Source organism: Gallus gallus, chromosome 7 (assembly GCF_016699485.2).
Source record: "Gallus gallus isolate bGalGal1 chromosome 7, bGalGal1.mat.broiler.GRCg7b, whole genome shotgun sequence".
Lineage (NCBI taxonomy): Eukaryota > Metazoa > Chordata > Aves > Galliformes > Phasianidae > Gallus > Gallus gallus.
The window spans coordinates 17,701,372-17,723,512 of NC_052538.1; the positions used below are offsets into that span (position 1 = coordinate 17,701,372).

At 43.3% G+C, this 22,141-nt stretch overlaps 1 protein-coding gene across 45 annotated transcripts in view; it reads left to right on the forward strand.

Moving 5' to 3' along the window:
* Nucleotides 1-22,141, forward strand: part of TLK1 (tousled like kinase 1) — a 104,033-nt gene that overhangs the window by 12,918 nt on the left and 68,974 nt on the right. For 32 of the 45 annotated variants that reach the window (XR_006939905.1, XR_005861656.2, XR_005861659.2 and 29 more), the window contains exon 1: nucleotides 12,741-12,919. The exons of 2 other annotated variants lie outside the window; for them this stretch is intronic. Coding sequence is in view for 9 of the 43 variants with exons in the window: in XM_426581.8 (XP_426581.5) it covers nucleotides 12,778-12,919 (142 nt within the window). In the remaining 34 variants the exon portion in view is untranslated. Of the gene's footprint in view, nucleotides 1-12,364; nucleotides 12,581-12,740; nucleotides 12,920-13,244; nucleotides 22,011-22,141 lie in introns of those variants that run through there. 11 more of the 45 variants (XM_046944069.1, XM_046944070.1, XM_046944074.1 and 8 more) reach the window with 11 other exon arrangements.

The following is a 22,141-nucleotide window of genomic DNA, read 5'->3' on the forward strand; positions in this document are numbered from 1 at the left end:
TACTCAAGGTTGGTCAAAAGTTCTACATCGAATAGAAGACACCATCCTGAGATACTCAGCTTGGTAATTCATTGACTCTTTTCATCCTAGTGTGTTTCAGACTGAGTATCTCCAATATTTGGCTTTTTGGCTACATGCAATAGATTCATTTTCCTTTCTTATAGGAACTATCTTCAGCAGCATGCTCTGAAAAGCCTTATGGATTCAAGCTGTCCCTTAATCAGTGTTGTGGAGGATGCAGTTTTGATCTTTATCTCTAATGTATGAACTACGATACATCCTGGCATACATCTGTCAGACCAGACTGAAAGCATTCAGTTGTAGATACATATTACCAGAACTGGGCCAACAAATCGGTGTCAATCTAAAAAAGGGGATAGAAATGTAACATAGATGGGAGACAGAATGCCTCAAAGTGAGGTCATAACGAAAGATTTAAACTGCACATTTAAACCAACAACAGCAAGACATCCTTAACATATGCTGCAGTATCTGCATACAGATACTGACTTTTACGAATGTGTAACAAATGTGGATTGTTTGTGCAAAGAACAACAATAGGTCAAGATGTAACATAACAGAGAAATCAACTCTGCAAAGATAATTATTATTGTGGCTGGTAACTGCTTTCTACTAAAACTGACAAGAATGGTGATTCCAACCCTCTTTAATATTTACTGAAGAATAAGGAAGATGGGAGAGTGCAGCAAAAATCCTCTCTTCTGCATTCTAGAGAAATGAGCAAGGCTAGCATTGCCAGGCTACACTGAAGAATGCTCCAGCGTACTGAAAGCTACGATTCTGCAGATCCACCTACTAAAGAACACCAGCACTTGCTACTGAACGAAGCAGAGGCAGATATGAAATGAAAAATCACACATTGACTGAAGAATGTGTAGAATTCTTTCTCATCAGAGTTTTATGATTTTTAGTACTTTGATGAAACACTGCTGTGTGGCAGATTACAAGCAAGAGGTGGATGCATCTGGTTTGGTCTTAAAGCCTCTTTCATTAGGGACAGGTGAGCATCAGTGTAATCTCTGCATACTGTGGTATGTTTTAACGTCTCTTATTCTTTGGGTTGGTTTCCATTTTCAGTCCTTAACTAATGACCACTTTTTGATTTATACTTTGATTACACTCCAGAAGAGTGGATTCACTTGAACTACAAAATTCATTTGTTATGGTACTAATAAACATTGTACCTACTGAAAACTACAGTGGAAGAGAAAGGGAGGAAGCCTAACAGGCTTGACAACTACCTTTTGTGTGTGTTGTAGCAAGGGGAGAGGGAAAGATATCCAGGAATCGTCTTATCATTGTATCACATACATGAGCATTTTTATTTTTCCAATCTCTTGGATTTTTCAATGCCTCTCTTAACACTTTGTTCTTGAAGCAAGCGAGGAAAACAATATTACAAGTATTCAATTTTGTTCTTTCTCAAGAGCAGCTAGTGTCCCTTGGGTTGAGAAGAAAATGAGACCATGTGGAAAGCTAGATTTCAATTAAAATATCTAAGGGCAGTTTGTGGGGTTTTGCCTATAACTAAGGTTTAGCTGAGTTGCAGCTAAAGTATAGTTTAGCAAAGTGCAGATTCTGCATTTTCCTACACTCATGTATTGCTTTCTTACCTCTCCTGTTTTTCTGCTTTTCCTCTCCTTCTCTGAAGGGGCCAATTGGAAAGCTGTATAATCTTTTTGAATATATTCTATGGTTCTTGCTGATGAATTAGATGAACAGCTGCTTGGAACAGCCTGGGAATACAATTTGGTGAAAAAAAAGAGATGAGATACAAACAGATTCCCTTATGATGCCATTCATTCCATATGCAGTATTATCCCAGAGGGGTGGAAACATGGCAAGGCCTAAAATTCAATTTGAATTTGAGTTGGTTTTTGAAGAAGCAATTCTACATACACTGCACCCACAAAACCATGTGCAAATGGGCACTAACTTTCACTTTTTAGGTAAGAATGGTGTAGTTGGTTGTATGCATTTTTCTCTCTGTGCAGAACTTTTAGAGGGACAACCATTGTAATTTCTTTTCAGTACTTCCCAAAGTTATGCTAATTCTTACCTTATGTGAGTCTCATCACTTCTATGTGCTTTAAGCAAGGTGTGAAGGAAAAAAAATGGCTCACATTTTGGCATGCAAGATGATCAAAAAGCCATTTCAGTAAATGAAAAGGAACTCATTGATATGTGTCAGTGTTCCTTTAATATCCTCCTGATCACATTCTGCATTGCAGTTTTGTGTTAAGGCTGGAAATTAAAGCTGATCTACTACTCAGTCGCCTTGTGAATGCTGTACACCAACTAAGCAATGGGCATTTTGCTTTTTTGTCGTGCTGCTTCAGTAAATTCCTTCCCAGGTTCTCTTCAGCTAGCAGCCTCTTGGGAAATACACACAGTATTAAACATGCCTGTATACAGAGATGGGAGAACCAAGGAATTTCATTGATTGGATAAGTTATCATTTAGTTATGATCATTCACACTACTTTAGAAAGGTTGATGAGATTTTTTCAATGGAGATCTTGCATCAGTATAGGTTAGGGGCTGCCCTGCTGGAGAGGAGCTCTGCAGAAAAGTACCTGGGGGTTCTGGTGAACAATGGGTTGGCTGTGAGCCAGCAGTGTGTCCTTTGTGGCCAAGAAGGCCAACAGGGTATCTTGGGGTGCATTAAAAAGAGCATGGCCAGCAGGTCAAGGGATGTTATCTTTCCCCCCTACTCTGCCCTAGTGAGGCCGCATTTAGACTACTGTGTCCCATTCTGTGTTCCACAGTTCAAAAAAGAGAGGGATCTCCTAGAAGGAGTACAGCAGAGGGCCACAATGATGATGAGCCTGGAGCATCTCCCATATGAGGAAAGACTGAGTAACCTGGGTCTGTTCAGCCTGGGGAAAAGAAGACCGAGAGCGGATCTGATAAATGTTTATAAATATCTGAAGGGAGATGGGGGGCAAATGGATGAGGCCAAGCTCTTCTCAGTGATGTGTGGCAATAGGACAAGGAGTAATGGCCTAAAACTTGAACATAGGAAGTTCTGTAGTAATGTTCAGAACTTCTGTATGGTAAGGGTGATGGAGCACTGGAACAGGTTGCCCAGAGAGGTTGTGGAGTCTCCCTCTGTGGAGATATTCAAGACCCAGCTGGACACCTACTCGTGTAGCCAACTGCATGGTACCAGCTTTAGCAGCGGGGTTGGGCTTGGTGATCTCTTGAGGTCCCTTCCAACCCCTGCAGATCTGTGGTTCTGTGATTCTGTGATCTTGGCACTCTGGAACGTGTTATGGCATGTGGCCACATGTTCCATATTTTGAACTAGATGACTCTGTTTTTACTAACTTTTCCTTTTACCCCATTGTATATCAGTGTAATATAAACCCAAGGAGTAGGAGCTGGATTTTTTTTTTTTTGATTGATTGGTTGGAACACATGGCAAATCTACTATGCTGTGTTTGTTCTGTAAACTGCAAACTTGGTCTGCAAACACAACAACTTAGAGTTCTAGGAAAATAAATAATTTTATATAAATAAGTTAAAGTTTATTCTGGAGCAGAATTGTTTTCACGCTTGGATAATAGAGAGAGGCCTTCTTGGTAGTTATGTAAAAGTGGAGAAAGAAAGTCTATATTTTTAAATTAACTCTTAGGAATCATCTGATAGCTTAGTATTAGTTGTGAAGGCTGCAACACAGACGATGTTTTTGTTTCTTTAAAATGGGTTGTGTTAGCTCTCAGGATGAGAGCACCATCACCTCAACTGTAACTATACCTTGACACTTTGTGCTTCTGTGCATAGCTTGATATTATCTGTGTACTGGTAACAGTGATACCTAAGCCTACCATGGATAAACATTGAAGGTTTCTGATGACAGCATCTAGAGTACAGGAGAAAAGCTCTAGTGTGGTTTGTGATACCATCATAACCCGAGGTGCTGACAGAGCTTCATTCACAGTTTCCCTGTGAGTTGCTTTTCATGTACCATTTTTGTTTCTTGTTGAAATTCATAGATATTTTGTGTCTCTTTAAATAAGCCCAGACTAAAATCAAGAATTACGGTCTAAGTACCTTTTACTACCCTGATTATTTTACAAGAATTCAAAATCTGGATTGGGCATCTTAAAGTTTATAAAATGAGTATTTTGGACAATAAAATTGTATTCTAAGAAGTACTGTAATTAATCAAGAATAATATTTACTTAGTTAAATTCAACATAGCACTGATATTCTGCCATGTAGTTGATCATATCTCTCAACATGACAATCATCTCTATCATCATTATTTAAAAAGTGTTGTAAAAGAGTAACGGGTACTGAATGAAGCCTTTGTGAGGGTGTATACATTCAGGCTGGCTAAAAAACATAAACAGTATTTGCCATTGTAAGAATGTGGATTGTATTTTTCTGTTTATATTTGTTGTTTGGGGTTGGTTTTTTTTTGTCATGTTTATGTTTTCAAGTTGCTAAAACGAGTTGTCTTCATTTTTTTCATTATCCTAACAATTTCTTATTTTACTGAGAGGTTTTAGAGAGAGGCTTTATTTTACTAAGGCCTGGGCTGCAGTTATACTGCCCAACATACTGCTGCCAAGATAAAGGAAATGGATTCTCTACAGCTGAAATCATTGCAGGGGAAAAAAAAAAAAAAAAGGAATAAATAAAAAGAAAAAAAAAGAAAAAAAAAAAAAGAAAAAGGAGAGGGGCAGGAAAAGACCTTAAAAGGTCATCCAGTGCATCCCTGTTCTGAGGCAGAAAATGGGTAACTAGGTCATTCCTGACAGATGTTTGTATAGGCTACTGTTAAAAACCACAAATGAAGGGGATTCCACAGCCCATAAACCTATTCCATCTAATCTAGACTTCAGTTTGAAAGGGGGGGGTAGTTGGCTTTTTTGTTTTGTTTTCATCTAGTCTACTCTTCTTTGCTGCAAATTAAGCAATTATTTGTTAGATTTCAGGTAGGAACAAAGAACTGTTGATCATAACTTTCTGTACAATGCCTTTTAAAATACGCATTTTCCCTGCAGTTGTCTTTTCCTGAACTAACCAATCCTCATTCCTTCAACCTTTCCTTGTAAGTCCTACTTTCAAATAACTTATCATTCTTGTTGATTTCATTTCAACTCTATCCAAATTGTTTAAATTGTTCTCAGAGTGCACTGCCCAAAATTGCACAGAATGCTCCAGCTGAGGCCTCAACAGCGCTGAAGATTGCTAAATAATTAGGTCCTGCATCTCACATACTGTGTACTTCCTAATACATCCTGGAATTAGAAATGCTTTTCTGCAGCATCATTGTGTTATTGACTCATATTTATCTGGAAATCCACTCTAACCCTCCTATCATTTTCTGCAATCCTGTTGCCCTGTTAAAGAGTCATCATATTATATTGATATATTCTGTTTTATTTTTGTCATCAGTAGTACCATCTCTTAGTACCTCTCTCTCTAATTTCAGCTTGTTTCAGTCAGATTGTTGCCCAGGGTACCTAGATATTTTGAATTCTGTTGTTTTTCAGTGTGTTTGCAATCCTATTCCAGATTTTCTGCAAATCTTACAAGTTTACTCTCTGTTCCATTATCCAAGATGTGAAATGAAAAATTGAATAGAATAGGTCCAATGAGGAATCCCTGAAGGATGTTACTGCAGGAAACTGTTGATAAATACTGTTAGGGAGAAATATTTAACTGCTTGTGTGTCAACTGTTACTTGATTTCACCTATACCACTGTGGTAGGTAAAAAGGACCGAACTAAACGCTTTTTGCTAAAGCACAGATACCACATTCGATGATTCCTTCTTATTCAACAAGGTTGTCACCCTGCCTAAGAAGCAAATTGAAGTAGTTGACACAATAACGATCTTAAGATTACATTTTAATCTCTTATTGCATAATTATTTTCTCTTATGTGTTACCCTCATGCCTGTACACTAACTGTCTAATAACCTGTGATGGTTGGAAGGATGGGAAACTGGCATGTCTTAATATCACTTAACTCAGTCCCCCTTTTTTCTGATCTGTGCTTCTTGACTTTTATGAAAACTAATTGCTTTGAGTATCTGACGCTGAGATTATTTTTGTAGACGTGTGAAGCACATTAGGCAAAAAAAGAACATTGAATATTTTTGTCTTTTCTGTGTCTTATCATTCACTATCAGTTAGATACGAAAATTGAACTTTCTTATGTTTCCCTTCTTCTGTTTACCCTGTGATTGGCTTTCAGTTTATTTCCTTGTTTAACACTTTTTGCCTCAGCCTTCCTGATTTGATTCCCACATGACTTTTAGTCATTTGTTCTCGTCTCTGCATATCAGTGACAACTTCCTGCGTTGCTTTTTTATTTTGTTAATCATAGAGTTCTTGATGAAGCTTTCCTTCTTCCTTTCAGTACTTTCTTTGCATCAGGATAGCATTCTGTTGTGTCTTTTTAATATGCCTTTCTCTGAAACTATCAGCTCTCCTATGTTCTTCCTTCCTTCCTGAATTTCTTTCAAAAGATCTACTCACCCATTCATTCCTTAAGCCAATGAGACTGCTTTTGGAATCTCATTCTCTTTCTGTCACTACATGCTTTCTTTGCCATCATTAATTTTATTGTTCTGAGTTCAATATTACACAGTCTTCCACCTTTGCCTTATCAGTTAATAGTTCCTGATTAAGTAACACACAAGGCAGCCTTTTTCCTCTCATCTCCTGAACTCTTGGAAACCACAGGTTATTCTCAGTACTTTTCAGGAATCTGCTAGGTGGCTTATCTCCTGCACTGTTATTTTCCTGAACATTGTGTGTGTTGCTGAGGAAGAAGGTCCAGGTCTCCTATGGGGACAGTATCCTTTTTTTTTTTTTTTTTTGAGGGAGGGAAGATGTGCATGAAATATGACTTTTCTGGACAGAACCAGGGAAAGGACACTGGACTAGGTGGGTGTCAGATCTGATCAAGCAAAGCAGCTCCTCTGTTCCCAGCACAGTGTCATCACAGAGTGAAGCAGCAGTTCAGCAGAGCTAAAGCTGAAAGGGAGAAAAGACAAGAAATCTGTAAATTACAACATGTCTTTTAAATATCTGATATTTAATATTTCATTATCAGGTTTATTGTTGATGTTATATGGCCAAAATTTGAAGGCCTTATTCACAATTACATAAAAAAAAAAAACCCACTGGCCTCAAATTGGTATGACTTTTGTCTGAACAGAGCATCAAGATGTGCCCTATTGCCATTAGAAACCATATACAGACATGACTGTCTGCAAACATTGTCCATATCTAATGGCTTAAAATCAAAGGCAACAAAATAAGCTCCAGGCAAGGTGGGTTCTTCATGAAAGAAGATATAAGGTGTAAACAGTGAGACGCAAGTATGAAAGATGTATGGAAAAGCACAAGCTTAAAAAAAAGGGAGAGGAAGTCTGACACATAAGAGGAGACTGTTTACCAGAGAACAGTATTATAAAAGGAATAGTCTGAGTGTAGCAAAAAATTGCAGGGAGCAGCAGACAAGTAGATTGCAAGGGATACAGGAAGAAGAGCAGTAGAAGAAAATGAAAATAGACAGGTGGGAGAGAAGAAAGTGAATGCAGCATCCATCAGGGTTGGGTTTTTCATTTCTTCACTGGGGAACATTTAAATCTAACTGGAATGTAGCTTATCGTCTTAGTAGTTAGAAGAGGGAATCTGGTGTTGAGAGGAACGTTTCTATCATAAGCACACAGTTTAATTTTTGGTTGTGATTTGAAGGGAAGTTGTTTGCAGGCTTCTTAGAGATTTGAGTACAAGTAATCACAGCAGAGGTGGATCACCGGGTCTGACTGCAGGTGACGATAGCGAAGGTATATGATAAACGCTATTTATGACAATTACACGGATGATAAAAATAGATCTGTGCTTACATGGTGTTTGTGTTCTCGAGTGTAGGCTTTATGTGATACCATTTTTTCATTTTGGCTTCTCTTCATCTTGATATGCCGGTATATTTAGGGAGGATATTTTTGCTTGTATATTATTTATGTATGGTTTTGTTACCTTGCAACTCACAGTTGCTAGCAAGTGCTATATTAAAAAAATTATAAAGCATCTAGTGTGGTGTGTGGCTCAGGGAGACAGCTCTAATTCAGTGAGCTTCAAAATTGATTTAATCAAGATCTGGGTAACATTTTCCTATAAAAATATCATTGCTTTAAATCAATTTTAGGAAAGTTTAACTACACTTGAAAATTAATGTTAGTATAATTACAGTATTCCTTTTTGCTTGTAAGAGGAAATGCTACATGAGAATCAGGTACAAAAGCTGTTAAATCTGCAGGCGCGTTGTACCATAGTAATGCACTTGCTGTCACAGTCACTTGGCATTTTACCTTGTACTCACGCCAAAGCTGCATTTTGATTCTCCTGGGCTACAGGATGCAGCCTGGAAGATTCTAGTTGGCACTGCAGCTCTGGTGGTGGGAGAGCATCAGTGTGGCATGGGGAGAGCCTGCAGTGCACGCAGCTCTGTGAGGTGTGGGAAGGACAGTGTGTGAGCTGTGAACCTCCGCTATTCACTATGACAGAGAACGGTAGTTTGGGTTATATTTTTCTAGAATACTACACTCCATCTAACGTAGAAATGTCATAAATACATCATTTTGATGATGAAGTAATTTAGGCATTTTCTATTTGAGCCAGTGTGCCAGTATGTCCATTTTAGTTAGGAGAATATTTTTCCACCACAATAATCAAATCAGATTGGTGGCTGGTGTTGGTTATAGGGTGTGTGTGTCCTTCTGTATATGGGATAGGAGAGAGCAGGTACATTTGTTTAGATAGAGGGATGTATCAAATTGGTATACACTGGCAAACATACTGCTACATCAGCATAGAGCACTGCAACAGCTTATGTTTCTCCTTTAAGGAAATACGTCTACAGCTATAAAAACACCTTCCCAATGGCATAAAGTGCTGTAGTCTGAAAAACTGTGTAAAGATCATGGAAAAGTAGAGAGAAGCAAATGAGGCCACCTGCTAACATATCTGATACATCTGTGATCCAGAAGTGCCAAGATGACAGGGAACTAACAAAGAGTTTGTGATTTTCATAACAGAACATCGCTTTTACTGGCATCACAAGTAATTGGTGGCCCAAATGAAAGGACCTGCATGATGGTTAGTGAAGAGAATTGCTTGTTTGAGAAAGACAAAAAGAAGGCTGGGCTGCTCCACTTTTTGTTGAGGAGCTTGCTCAAAGTCCAAGAAGATGGATGAAGGCCATAAACGTAATATTTCTGGTTAAAGATGTATATGAGAGGATAAAAAGATCTAATGCAATTGTTGAGCATATTACAGAACTCTTAAAAGAAGCAAGTGAAGGAAGTAAAGACTAGAAGTTCCCAAAGTAAAGACCCTAATGATCTCTGATTCCTGACGCTTCCCTGGTCTGAGGCACACAGAGATTGATATAAGTTCGGTAGCATCTGGTTCAGTACTTCTCCAGGGGTGTTATCTATACTTATAATTATGGAAGCTCTTGTCCTTCAGTCCTAGAAGAAGCACAAACCTGCTAAATCAAGTTCCCCTTCTACCCCAACTTCTTCAGATTGTCCCATGAATTTAAGGGCTCCCTTCTAATTATTGACATAATGTAAGTATGGTCTTATTTACAACTCATATGTAAATGTACATTCTTCACATAATCGGTCACATGATCGCCATTGGCCACATGGTCAGTCACCACTCCCACATATCCCAGTCTCTGTTACTGGCACGAAACTTCAGCCACTAGATTGAAAATTGATAGTGTATTGCTGGCAGAAGGAGAGATAGGAGACCCTGTTGCTGGGAGCATGTACTATTTGATTAGAAGAGTGCATATTTCTCATGAGGACACCAAAACGCATTTGGTGCCTATGAACAGGAAAGGTGAAGGTCATGGAATAAGGAAAAACTAAAATCTCTGAAATTGTAGCACATTTGTAGCATATTCTTCTCCATGAACATCTGGGGTAAGCTTTGGATTTTATATGTAATGCCTGAAATTGTCTCTCTGTTGTATAATAGATGTTTGTAACAGTTTAGAAATTGACATTAGACCTGAGCACAGCTATCTTTGTAGGTGTGATGCAAATGCCTACAGAAGGTCTCTCCTGCTGCAGTCTTTCTTATGTTGCTATGCAGCTCATCAGTCCTTTTCTTTAGCTCCTTCCTGACTCCCAGTTAATTTTTCTTACTGTTCTAAAGATTTTGGGGGAGAGCGTGAGTTTATTTGTGCAAGAAACTTTCATCACAGTAATTCCATTGGCAAAGCTGAAAGCTCTCACAATTCTGTTGTTTCAGATTTTTGTTGCTCAGCTTTTTACATCTTTGGAATAATGTCATTTCAGAATGTTTTCCTGTTCTTCAAGTGTCCTTGATTTGAGGGTTGCTGCTGTGATAAACCTCTGCTAGCTAACGTTTGACTTACTTGCATGGGAGAAATAGCACATAAGCATTTCACTCCCTTCTGTTCTGATCTGAATTTCAGGGTCCTTTCTTAGCATGTAGTGAAATCCAATGAGCTTTCTGAGGACTAGGTGGGAATCAAGCCTTCCCTTGTATGCAGATACGCAGCACCATCTCTGTTTCTGTCCAGTGCAATCCCACTGAGTGGGGTTTCCCCATTTCTCCCACCTTGAGTCACGCCTGATGCCAATAGGTGCTGTGTACCCAGCAAGCAGTGATAGCAGGCTATTCTGCTCCTGAAAACTTGAAGGCAAAGAAAAAGATCTAATATAAAAATATTATCTTTAAGAAAATGTAAAATAATTATTTGGTACTATTTGGGCTAGATTTCCTTTTTAACATTTGGGGTGTGTGGCACAGAGCCCACTGCTCTCTGCTGTGAGGGGTCACCTCTTTGCCCACCGAGTGACATTTGATTGCAGGCATTGCTGGTGACTGAAGAGCATTGTGCACATTTACGATGCTACAGAATGAGTCTTTTAGAATGTGTTTGGAGAATTCTAAAAGGTACCCACCTAAGCCATTCTATGATTCTATGATCGAAATGGTAGCACCAAAGCATGGCTTTACAAATAAAGGGACACCTGAAAGCCAGCACTAGCTCTGACACATTAAGAAAGGTTTTCATTGAAAACCTAAGTAATGAATGGCATCTTCCTTGTCATTCACTATTCCCTGCATCGTGAGTAGTGCCCCATTGAACCAGCAATCCCACAGCAGTGCTGCGATGACAGGTGGGCAGGAAGGACACGTTTCTGTAGGTTTTTCTAAAGGTAGCAGGGCTCTGGTTTGTCTGAAGTGGATACAGATGGGCCACCAAGTTTCTGAACATACTGTTTCTCCCTGGGGTGGCAGCAACCCACCATCAGTTCACCAGCCATTGTCCCGCGGGCAACAAGGCACGCTTCTGCTCTGGTGTGGATCGTGGGCATGGCTGAGTTTTAACCTTGCAGGAAGTTTAGGAGCTGTAGCAGCTCCTCAGTATCAATACTGCACTGCCTTCATGTCAAAGTACTAGCCGATCCCTGTTGTAATTTGCTTAGTAAAACCTGAGTAGTCCTTTCTGTGGTAAGTCTTTAAAGGCAAGGAGGTCCTGGTTAGACATCATTTCTCTGTGCCAAACACGTGTAGAGCTGTTCTGGGCCACGTCTACTTAGGAAGTAAACCAACTGATTTTTTACTTCAGGGTAATGCCGAATTGCTGAGACGCTTGCAGTGATGCTGTATTGTTGTGGGCGGTGAGGATCTCAGATAATGTGATAGATGTCACTTGTAGAGAAAGAGGAGGAATCGGCGATGGCTGCTCCACGCACGGTGTGCCACAGGCCTGAGCCAGAGGGAGGGCAGTGAGCGCGGCGCCGGGGGGCCGCTCAGCGTACGGGAGCGCCGTGCCCAGCACGTGGGGATCCTTATTCCCGCATGCAACTGCGATCCATTCGTAAGCCACGGCTCTTCCAAGTAAACGAAACCATTAAGTTACGCTCGCAACTGGAAAGGCTTTGTTCCAGACCTGACTTTTCCCCGTCTCTCGCGTTCTCAGCAGAGACCGCGCTGGCGGTAGGGAAAAGAAGAGCAGCCGGGCTTTGGACGCGGCCATGCCGCGCTCCGGCCCGAGGGCGCGCGGTGCGGGGCGCGCAGGCGGAGGAGGCGCTTGGCACATGGCATGCGGCTCGGCCCTGCCGCGCCTCGGCGCTCCCCGCGGCCCCGGCACCGTGACCGGCACGGGGCCCGCGGCGCGCTCCCCCCCGAGAGCATTGCGCGGAGGGTTCGCCCGCGGCTCCGCCAGCGAGAGCGAGGCGGCGGGGGGGGGGGGGGGGGGGGGGGGGGCGTGGGGAGGGGGCCGGCCGCGGCCGGGGCAGGTGCGTGCGCGGGGGGCGCTGCTCCCGCCCGCCGCCCCTGGGCGGCTCCGGTTCGGCGCTGCTCGGCTCGGCTGGGCGCCGGCGGAGCGCGGCGCTCGTTCGGCTCGCGATCGTGTTTGCGCATGACCCCTCCCCGCCTGCGCCCTCCCCTCCCCGGCGGCGGCGGCGGCGGGGAAGGTTAGCCTCAGCCTCAGACACGGGCGGCTGCTCGGCGGCGGCGGCCGCGGCGACGCAGTGCAGAGGTGCGGGCGGGTCGCGCCGGCCCCGCGCCCCGTCCCTCCCGCGCCCCGCCTGCCTCCGGAGCCCTCCGCCCGCCGGCGGCCTCCCCGCGCCGGTGTCGGGCCGGCCCCCCGGCCATGAGCGCGGCGCTGGGTGTCCCCCCGCCGCGCCGCCTCCCCCGCCGCCCCCGGCGGCTGCCAGGCTCCAGGAAAGTAGCTTGATGAGTGTCCAAAGTAGCAGTGGAAGTTTGGAGGGGCCGCCATCTTGGTCCCGGCTCTCCACGTCCCCACCGAGCCTGCAGGGCTGCTCCGCGGCGGCCTCCCAGCTGCACGGCGCGCCGCCCGGCAAGCCGCCCAAGGAAGGTAACCGGCGCGCCGCGGGGCTGCGCGGGGGGCCCGGCCCTCGGGGAGGGGCCCGGCCGCCGCCGCCGGAGGCCGGTCCCGGGCTGGCGGGGAGCGGCGGCGGAGAGGCGGGTGCTCCTCGCGGCGGCCGCGGCGGCGCGGGGTCAGCGCCGGGCCGAGCGGAGCCTCCGGCGCCGGGCGAGCGGCTCGGCCCCGCCGCTCCTCGGCGCCTCCTCGTGCCCCCCTCCCGCCGGGCCGCGGCGGTCCGCTCCGGCCGTCCTTCCGCTCGCGTCTGCTCTCGGCGGGGCCGCTGCCCGCGTCCTCCCCGGGAGCGGTGCCCTCCTCCGGCGGCGGAGTAACGGCGGTGCGCGGAGTGCGGGTGGACGCGGCCGTTGTTTCTGGATGGAAGGAGTCGGGCACTTTTGGCATCGTGGAGGTGGGGCAGGGACGGAGCGGAACCGCGGGGCTCGTCCCTATCAGGAGGGCGCGCAGGGAGCGGCCGGCCCCGCGGCGGCGGTGACAGGGCGCCTCGCGGCCACCGCCGCGCTATGACTGCAACTTTCTGCTTTCCTCCATCACGCCTCGGATGATAATATTTTCCTCCTCCCTCCTCTGCTCCTCCCCTCTTGTGTTACACCGACAGGCAGAGCGGGGTGTTGTGGGTGTTTGCGGGGAATAGCTGTATGAAGGTTACGAGCAAACAAGTCCCTTCTCTGTTCCGTTCGGTTATTGTCTGCTTTTCCTCCTTGCACTGAGATGCGCTGCCACAAGATGTAGCAGTTATACAGCTGGAGAGCGGCTCGCGGCTTTCTGCTGGGAGAACTACTTGTGGCGGGGGAGAACTTTTGTGCACGCACACCCGCGTGCTGAACAGTTGTGTAATTTCGCTCCGTTTGCCCCACTTTGATCAATTCCACGTAGCTTGCCTTCCGACGTCTGCAAAATGTCGCTGGCCAGGCAGGAAACTTGAGAACTTGAAATAGAAATAACAGCGAGGAGCGCGGTCTTTGTTTTTCAAGTCTTCCTGTGGCTTTTTTTGTTGTTGTTGTTGCCGCTGTTGATAAGCAGTTTGAGGGCTCGCTGACGGGGATTCGCTCTCCCAAAACGCAGGAGGTGCTTCTCCATTTTCCGTGCCGGCAGTTGTCAGACCGTACGGCTCCCGTCACTCCGCACGCGCCCCTCCAGGCAGGCTGACACGAAATGCTCTAGAAAATACCTGGAGAGGGATTACGGTATACGTTAAAGATGCTGAGTAAAGTGGCAGGCATTTTGTGCTCCTGCGCTCCTGGAAGCCGACTGGCAGCAGAACGGCCGCCCCCAGCTGAACGTGCAGCTGATTTTAACTTTATGAGGAGTAGGTTTCAGCTGTGTCGCAACACTCGTTGTGGATGTGTGCATGTCATATTCATACGGAGTGCCTGTGTGGGATATTTTGGGATGTATTTCAGATACCGGGTGCACAAGCCTGAAATGATTGTTGCAGCACAACATATGGATAACGTAAATATATGTATTCTCTCTCTGTAAATACATATTTATTTGTTATTTAAAGAAAACTGGTGTTCCGTAAGCATGTCATCTAGGCATGGAAAAGCGGTTTTGTGCCGTTAATTTTTAAAGCGGCGATGGTGGTGATGGTGCTTTTTACATCCCTTCTCACGACTCCCGCGGTTGGATTGTTCCGAGTGCCGTAATTCACACTGCGCAGATACGGGCTTTCGGAGCAGTGAAAGCCCAGCTCTGTGCGTGGTGCTGTAATTGGCCTTATTTGCCTAGTGCTCCCACACTGTGATGGCCGCGTGGCCTCACCGGGCAGTTCTCTTTGGGAGTCAGCGTGAGCTGTTGGCGGGGCCCGAGTCTGTTTTTGCCGTAAGCTGGCAGGATGGTAGCAGCGCACCTTGCTTCGTAAGGTGTGTTTTGAAATGGAGCATCTTGTGTGAAAGCAGTAGGCCATCTAACGCCGATAGGTTGGCGTGCTCGTAGGGCATTGGCTTGTACACGTGCGAGAATTATGGCAGATCAAACTAACAAGTTCAAAATGAAACGCAGTGTATTTAAAGGAGCCTGTGTGCATGCTGGTTCTTGACTGGCGAGCCCAGGCAGCGCTGCCAGACATCATCTGTGTGTTGGAAGCAGTATGTGAGGGTGTGGGCCTAGGTGAGACCAGCACCACATACTTGTACGCTAGCACCAGCGCTGTACATCCAGGTGTGGGCCTGCCATGCCTGTGCTGAGCCTTTGGCCTGGGCCTGCCACGTATTTCATTGTGTGACACCTGTCCCCTCTCCTCAACTCCTGCCATCACCAGGCTGGTTTCCCTGTCAGATGTGCAGGCCTCGCTGGTGCCTTGCAGTGCCAGCAGCTCACACAGTCTTACCTGTGATCTGCTGGGACAGCTTGGCAGCAGCCCGCATGGTGCTCACCATGTGAAGGTTCCCACTACTGGGAGCAGGAACTCCTGACACCCTTTTTTTGTAAGTCCAAAAAATACTCTCTGAAGCCCTAATATGGAGAAATCAAAAAGCCAGAATCAACCAATCAAGTGGAAAAAAAAAAACACCAAACCAACCAACCTCTGACATATGTAGCTGTCACTCAAAGTTCTTTTGTTTTGCTCTTCAAATTTTAAATGTAATACTCTGTCAGTATTGAAATGGGACTGCTTGGGAAATGCAGGGTGAAATTAAAGAAAATAATTTATCTTTTTTGAAATGTGTTACAAGATTGTAGCAGTGCTTCATGAGGTGTTGTCTTCTCTTACCACTTGACTTGTAGGGGCATCACTGCCCAGCTGAGTAGGGGTGAATTTGTGTTTTAGAGCTTTAGAATGAAAATATTGGCATGGACTTAAGTAAAATTGTATCTGTACAGTTCTCTTGTATCAGAACTGTCTTGTGTTTCTAATTCCATGTAGTATCAAACTTTCCTTCTGTCCATTGCTTTATTTGCCAATAACTGATGTGTGGTTTGTTTGGTCAGTCATTTATTCAAGAACCATCTAACTTAGGCTATTAGGAATTTAGGAAAACTGTTAAGTAGTGTTACTGTAAACTCTGTATCTACTGAATCTTGTGCCATAGCTCGTGTAACTGCAGTCATGCAGCTTTGTGTTTGGAGTTTCTTTACTGTTCATGTGTGGCACTGAAGAGATCACATTGCACAGCTGCAGGGTGCTGGTTTGGAAATGGGAGACAACCAGGCTATCGCAGACAGGACAGAGAGGTCTGGGAACACATACATGAGTATCTTGAAATATGTCCTCCTTTGAGGTTGGAGGCAGGTCATCAGTGTCTGGCAGTTTGGCGTGGTGCCTCGCAGGTGGTTTTTTTGTGTGCCGTTGGCTTTGTAGACTTTACTAGGTGCAAAAGAGAGTGCTAAATACAACTCTGAGTCACCAAAACAGGAATGGGAAGGTTCACATCTAGAATTTGATCCCAAGTTAAAAGGTGATGAAAATGTGGTAAATAAATCCGTGATATTTCTCTAATACCATTTGAAGAACTATTGTAGATGTAGCAAACTTCATTTTTTTAATTTGATGAATGTTTATTATTCATAGTTCTCATTACCTAAAATGAGATAATAGTTGTCCATCTGAGAACAAAGGTACTGTTTTTGTTTCCCTAAGTTTCCAGCCTAGCAAATGTTCGTAGCTGCTGGTCTGTGTCCCATCCTCTTCCTATGATGCGTTGGTACATGTATGTGAAAACTACCTGGTTGCGTTCAAACTTCCAGGTTCTCTCTGTGGTTGTTTGCTTCTAGCGTAGGAACCCAACTGTTCTATTTTCTTAACCAGTAAGTTCTCATTAAGTTGTTTTATTGCAGTTTCTTACAGTTTAGATACAGAGCTTTGAGAATTTTAAGGACGTAACCGGTTCATGTGAGAGCAAAGAAGAACGGGAGCACTTTGTATTTGAAGGTGATGGTATATTTTTACTGAGAATGAGCACAGCAATCGTAAAAGATTGTTGAGGCCAACTGCAGCAGGTGTTGTGTAAAACTTGATGTAGTGCCTCTTGTATGTGCAGATTCTAGCTTGTGATATTACTGCTATCTTTGTTGTAGATGTTTCCCATTGCGAGCTAATACAGTGCCTAATTCTTGTATGAGATTTTTTAGTATGCCCAAGTCAGAAATGGGAAAAGAATACCTTTCTTAATGTGCACCCTTGTTTGAACCTGATCGTCTAAAAAGCAAGCGCTGTGGAGAACAGAGCAGATTAATGCTTGGGTGATTGTTTTGTTTTATTTCTGTTTTTCCTTGCCTAGAATGGAATTTCCCATTAACTTACTCAATTTTAAAAGGAGAGAGAATCAATATCCTTAAGGACAGGCTGTATTTATTTATTATTATCTCCATTCAAATAACAAGTATGTTCTTTTTTTTAATTTTTTTTTCCCTTCAGCAGATTCTTCTTCAGCAAGCTGAAATAAGCTTGCTTCTTTGTAATAATTTTGTTTTGTGATAGGTATTGATATTGCCTTGCATTTTCCTCGAAATGCTTACAGAATGCCAGGAAAGACTGGTGTATGTGTATGTATCGTGGTCAAAGTGAGGTCTGTGGAATTTTGCTACCTGGAGAAAGGAGATGATGAAAATATGGCTGGCTTAAATAACCCTCTGCGCTTCCTGTGTTCTTCATGTAAGGTGGTGTTTTTTATTACTGCTTGTTCCCAGCCCAGTTCACTCCACTACTAAATATCTGACCCCCACTCTGAAATCTTTATGCATGTGAGAGTTGAAGTTGAACTAACTTCATAAACATACACTATTTAGTAGAATATTTCCTGAACTGCAGCTCCACTAAAATCTAAAAGCATATGAGGGGAAAAAGAAAACTTTTGTCTTTGTGAACTTTGTGAACTTTTTTTTTGTTTGGCTTGGTGTGTTTTTAGCTGTGAAAGAGGAAAAGGGAAATTTGGTTTGCTGGGTTGCTCTGAGTGGAAGTTAAAGTTGTATAGGGGAAGAAAGAGCACCTTTCTGTGTTCAGAACGTGAGTGTAGGAGGGCAGTCCCACAGAGCTCCCACTTGTGACTCAGGGTAGCCATTAAACAGAAGCTGGCCTCTGAAATACAGTCTGGTTTTCCAGGTGGACTTACAACTAGAAAATTTCTGAGGAACATGGTATGGGACAGGTACTGTGTGTAGTGTTTAAGGATTGAGTTCTGCTGCAGCAGAGAAGAGCTATTGAGCATCAGAAATTATTTTGGATCCTGCAGTTCCCTGCATCTTAATTCAGTCCTTATTGAGCTGCTCTGTTTGGGATAGAAACTCAGGATCTGCATCCTTCCTAAGTACCCTCTCTCTGCAGGTCTCGTTCCTTCAGTTCTTTCCTGAGCAGATCACCAGAAGGTGCCAGCAGGAAGATCTTGGTAACCAGTCATTCCCAGGGGTGGCCATGGTAAGGTGGTGGGAGTACAGGAGCTTGCAGACTTTGACAGAGCTCGCTCAGGCTGGGCCCCAGCAGAGGGGCTGCAGTCCTGGGCTGTGGGACACGCTGGGGGCACCGGGAGCCATGGGAGGGTCTGTGCTGGAAGGGTGGCTGGAGGTAGCGATTAGATCACCAATTTTAATCATGGCTTAAATCAGTGAGCAGGAAATCCTGATTAAATAATTGTTTTTAATTTTATTTGCGATTGTGCTTAATTATTTTTCCTAAAGAAAAGTTGATTCTAATTGGTCTAATTTTATCATGCTTCTTACTAGATGGGGGGGAAGGGGGGTGCATCTCTGTGTGTTTATTTAAGTAATTGCACAGCTTAGATTCTTTGTGTTTAAGAAACATAATTCCTGGTGCTTTACCTAATAAAGTTAGCTCAAAACCAAATAAAATGAATCCTAACTGTGCTAGGTAAGAAGAAACAACTATATTCAAATGTGTTTTTGCATTTAAACAGCTCAAACAGAAGTGGAATGTCTGTCGTTTGTGAAATGCATCAGTTATTTCTGGTCACAAATGCAGTGGCCACTCTTTCTTGTCCATTGCTGGGGAGGGAAAGTGGCCTTTTCTGCCCCGAGCTGACGATTGCCGTGCGGTGCTGGGCACCCCTTGCTGCCGTGAGCTGCTGGGCAGCAGGACTGGGGTGCTTCCAGGCTGCAGTCAGTTGAGCCTCCAGCTCTGGTCTTGACTGCATTGTGCTGCTGCCTCACAGTGCCGAGGTTTGAGTTGTCGGAGCATGGTTGAGTCTGGTAGCTTTAGGATATGGAACTAAACCTCCGGATGTTTTTACTTGAATTTTTATGTCGTGGGAGGGAAGCAGTTCCCCAGTACCACCACCATGTGCTGAGTGGTAACAGCGGGAGCATTAGGAAATGGGCCTTGCCTCACCATATCTGCACAGCTCTATGTGGGTGGAAACGTAAAGGCCACTGTGCTTTGCAATGCCCTTATGAACAAAGCACCCCATACTTAAGGGTTTGGGATGGGGTTAAGAAATTCCAGAACACCTTTTACAGGAAATGAAGCCCGAACATAACTGCTTGTGAAATTTAAAGTACTGGATTCCTTTTCTTCAGATTTCTAATACAGCTATACCTTTAAGAGTATGCTCTTAAAAGGAAGGAAAATGTGTTTTTTGAGGAATAACAGGAAGTCTTGATGTGTGACATCACATACTCCTAGCCTTTCAGGGAGTTGGCCTTCAGCACAAGAAGGACGTGGGGCTGTTAAAGCAGGCCTAGGGAGGCCTTGAGGTTGCTCAGAGGGCTGGAGCGCCTTTCCTACAAAGACAGGCTGAGGTGGCTGGCCTTGTTCACTCTGGAGAGGAGAAGGCCCTGAGGAGACCGCTGCAGTCTTCAGTACTTAAAAGGAGCTTATAATCAGGAGGGAGACTGACTTCTTACATGGGCAGATAGGACAAGGGGGAATGTTTTTAAACTAAAAAAAGGAAGATGTAGATCAGATGTTATGAGGAAATTTGTCACTGAGAGGATGGTGAGACTGCCTGGAGAGGTAGGGGTTGCCTCATCCCTGGTGGTGTTCAAGGCCAGGCTGCATGGGGCCCTGGGCAGTCATCCAACCAAAGCCATTCTGTGACACTTACTTAGCTTTATGTCGGTATCCTGAGCTCATAGCACATAGATGCTTCAAGCACAGCGTCCTGCTGCTGTAAGATTTTTTTTGCTGTTTTTATTTTTTTTATAAGAAAAATTCTGTACAATATGTTCAAGAGTAACAAATTGGAAAATAATGATGAACGTTAATGCCTTTTCTGAAAGAATGTGTTTTAGATCATGGTCCTGAACTTCAGCTCCATCTTATTAATAATATGTTCTTCATTAGTTAAAAAAACAAAAACAACAACAAAAACTTCATACCTATTATCACTGGTATGTAGAGAGAATTTTAAGAATGTTCATTTGTTCAGAAAGAATTGTGATTTTTGGTTGCTGAAGGTATTTATTAGCAAATTCTTCTAGTCTACACAGTAACAATCAGTTACATTAAAAGTTGTATTAAAAGACGTTCCATAAGTTCTGAAATTTCTCCAAGTAAAAAGCCTTTGTGTTATTTTTCATAACGTTCCTCTAACCTTTCTTTTGCCTTCCTTTTCTGTTTATCTGAAGAGGAATGGCAAGTAATTCTGTGTTTGCTGTGCTTTGGACTAGAATATATAGCCTGTTAGAAAATCATCATGCTTTCTCTTAGTTCACGTGAAGTATTTAGAAGACTCTGTGTCCAACTTTCTATACTGCCCAGTGAAGAAACATGTTTCAGGTAACCTCTTCCTTTACATTTATTGTTGTGCATGTTACATTATGATCTCCATTCTCCAGGATAACTTTTTATTGAAAAAAATCATGTTGAAATACTACTGTAATGTAACAAGATTCATAGCTTATGTATAATACCTTATTTTCTGTAATGATTGATCTGTTTAAGATCATTCTCAATGACCATAAACTGTCAGCTTGGATCTTCTGATCATGCAGTCCTTCCAGTGCTTTGGTCACTGGGAATTAACTTGGAATTTTTAAGTTTTCTTATTCAATTTATCTTTGGTGTGTGGAAGAGTTCTGACTTTTAAAGAGAAAATTCATTGCATATATAGTGGTGTAAAATGTGTTTAAATCAATTGGGAATCCACTAATGCATTTGTCACACAACACTCTGTCATTACTAGCTCATTCTTTAAATTAACTTTATAGCTGGTGCACACTGATCTTCCAGTCATATACTTTTGTTTTTTTTTTTTTACCACTTTGTTCTTGGACAAAGAATGTATGTTTTCCTGTCCTCAGTTTTTTCTCATTTCTATGGTTTTTTGTTCTTTGTAATTTTTTTTTCTTTTTGAAAACAAGCTCCAAACTTCAGCCTTTCATAAAAGATAAGCGCAGGAAAGAGTGGGAGAAGTTCAACATGATGAAATACCAGCTCAGCTTTCTTCATGTGTGTAGTTAAAAAAAAAAAAAAAAAAAGCCTACATAGCAAAACATGTCGAGAGCATCAGAACAGTGCTCCTTAAGCTGAAATGGCTGTTTTGGGTAGCTCAAAAACTCAGCAAAAGGTTACTCTTCTCAGTATCATCACGAGATGTTCTGGTCTACGTGCTGTCAAATGCTGAGCATCCCAGTGGTTAATATTAACAAACAGTCAATTTTATATATGGTGTGGGGACACACTCGCTTTTTTGCATGTATGAAGTGTGTGTGAAGTCTTGATGAGCTGTTTGGTCATTAGGAATAGTGCTGTTAGCAGGATCCGCCGTTCCCCACATCACTCTCTTAGACACTGAGCTTACACAAAAAAGTTGGTCACATTATAGTAAAAATGTTCTAAAATCATCCATCTTATTAAGTACTTCAAAACCTGTGTCACAGTTTCAGATATATCATTTTGCTAATCCTGTTGATGAATATTGCAGATAATACAACATACGGTTGCCAGGTTCGTACTGCTGATTTTCCCATACCTTGAGTTCCAGCTTTTTATATAGCTGTTTGCTTGCAAACAGAGGAATGGAAACACGTCAAGTTCACAAAAAAGCATAATCTGGTTGTGTATTGCATTAGAATTTTTTTTTTTCCTGTTTTTCTCCCATTCAGTATCCTTGCAGCATATAACTTAATTTGGAAATGAAGTACTGGAGCTGTGATGGCAAAACAGTTCCCAGTAAGTGACCTTAATAGTGATTTTTTTTTTTTTTTACTCTTCATGTGGTGTGATTGAAAGCTGACCTGATTTGTTCTCCTGGCTCAATCTCACAGTGTGTTGTTCTCTGAGCCCTTTGCTTGTTTGGCTTT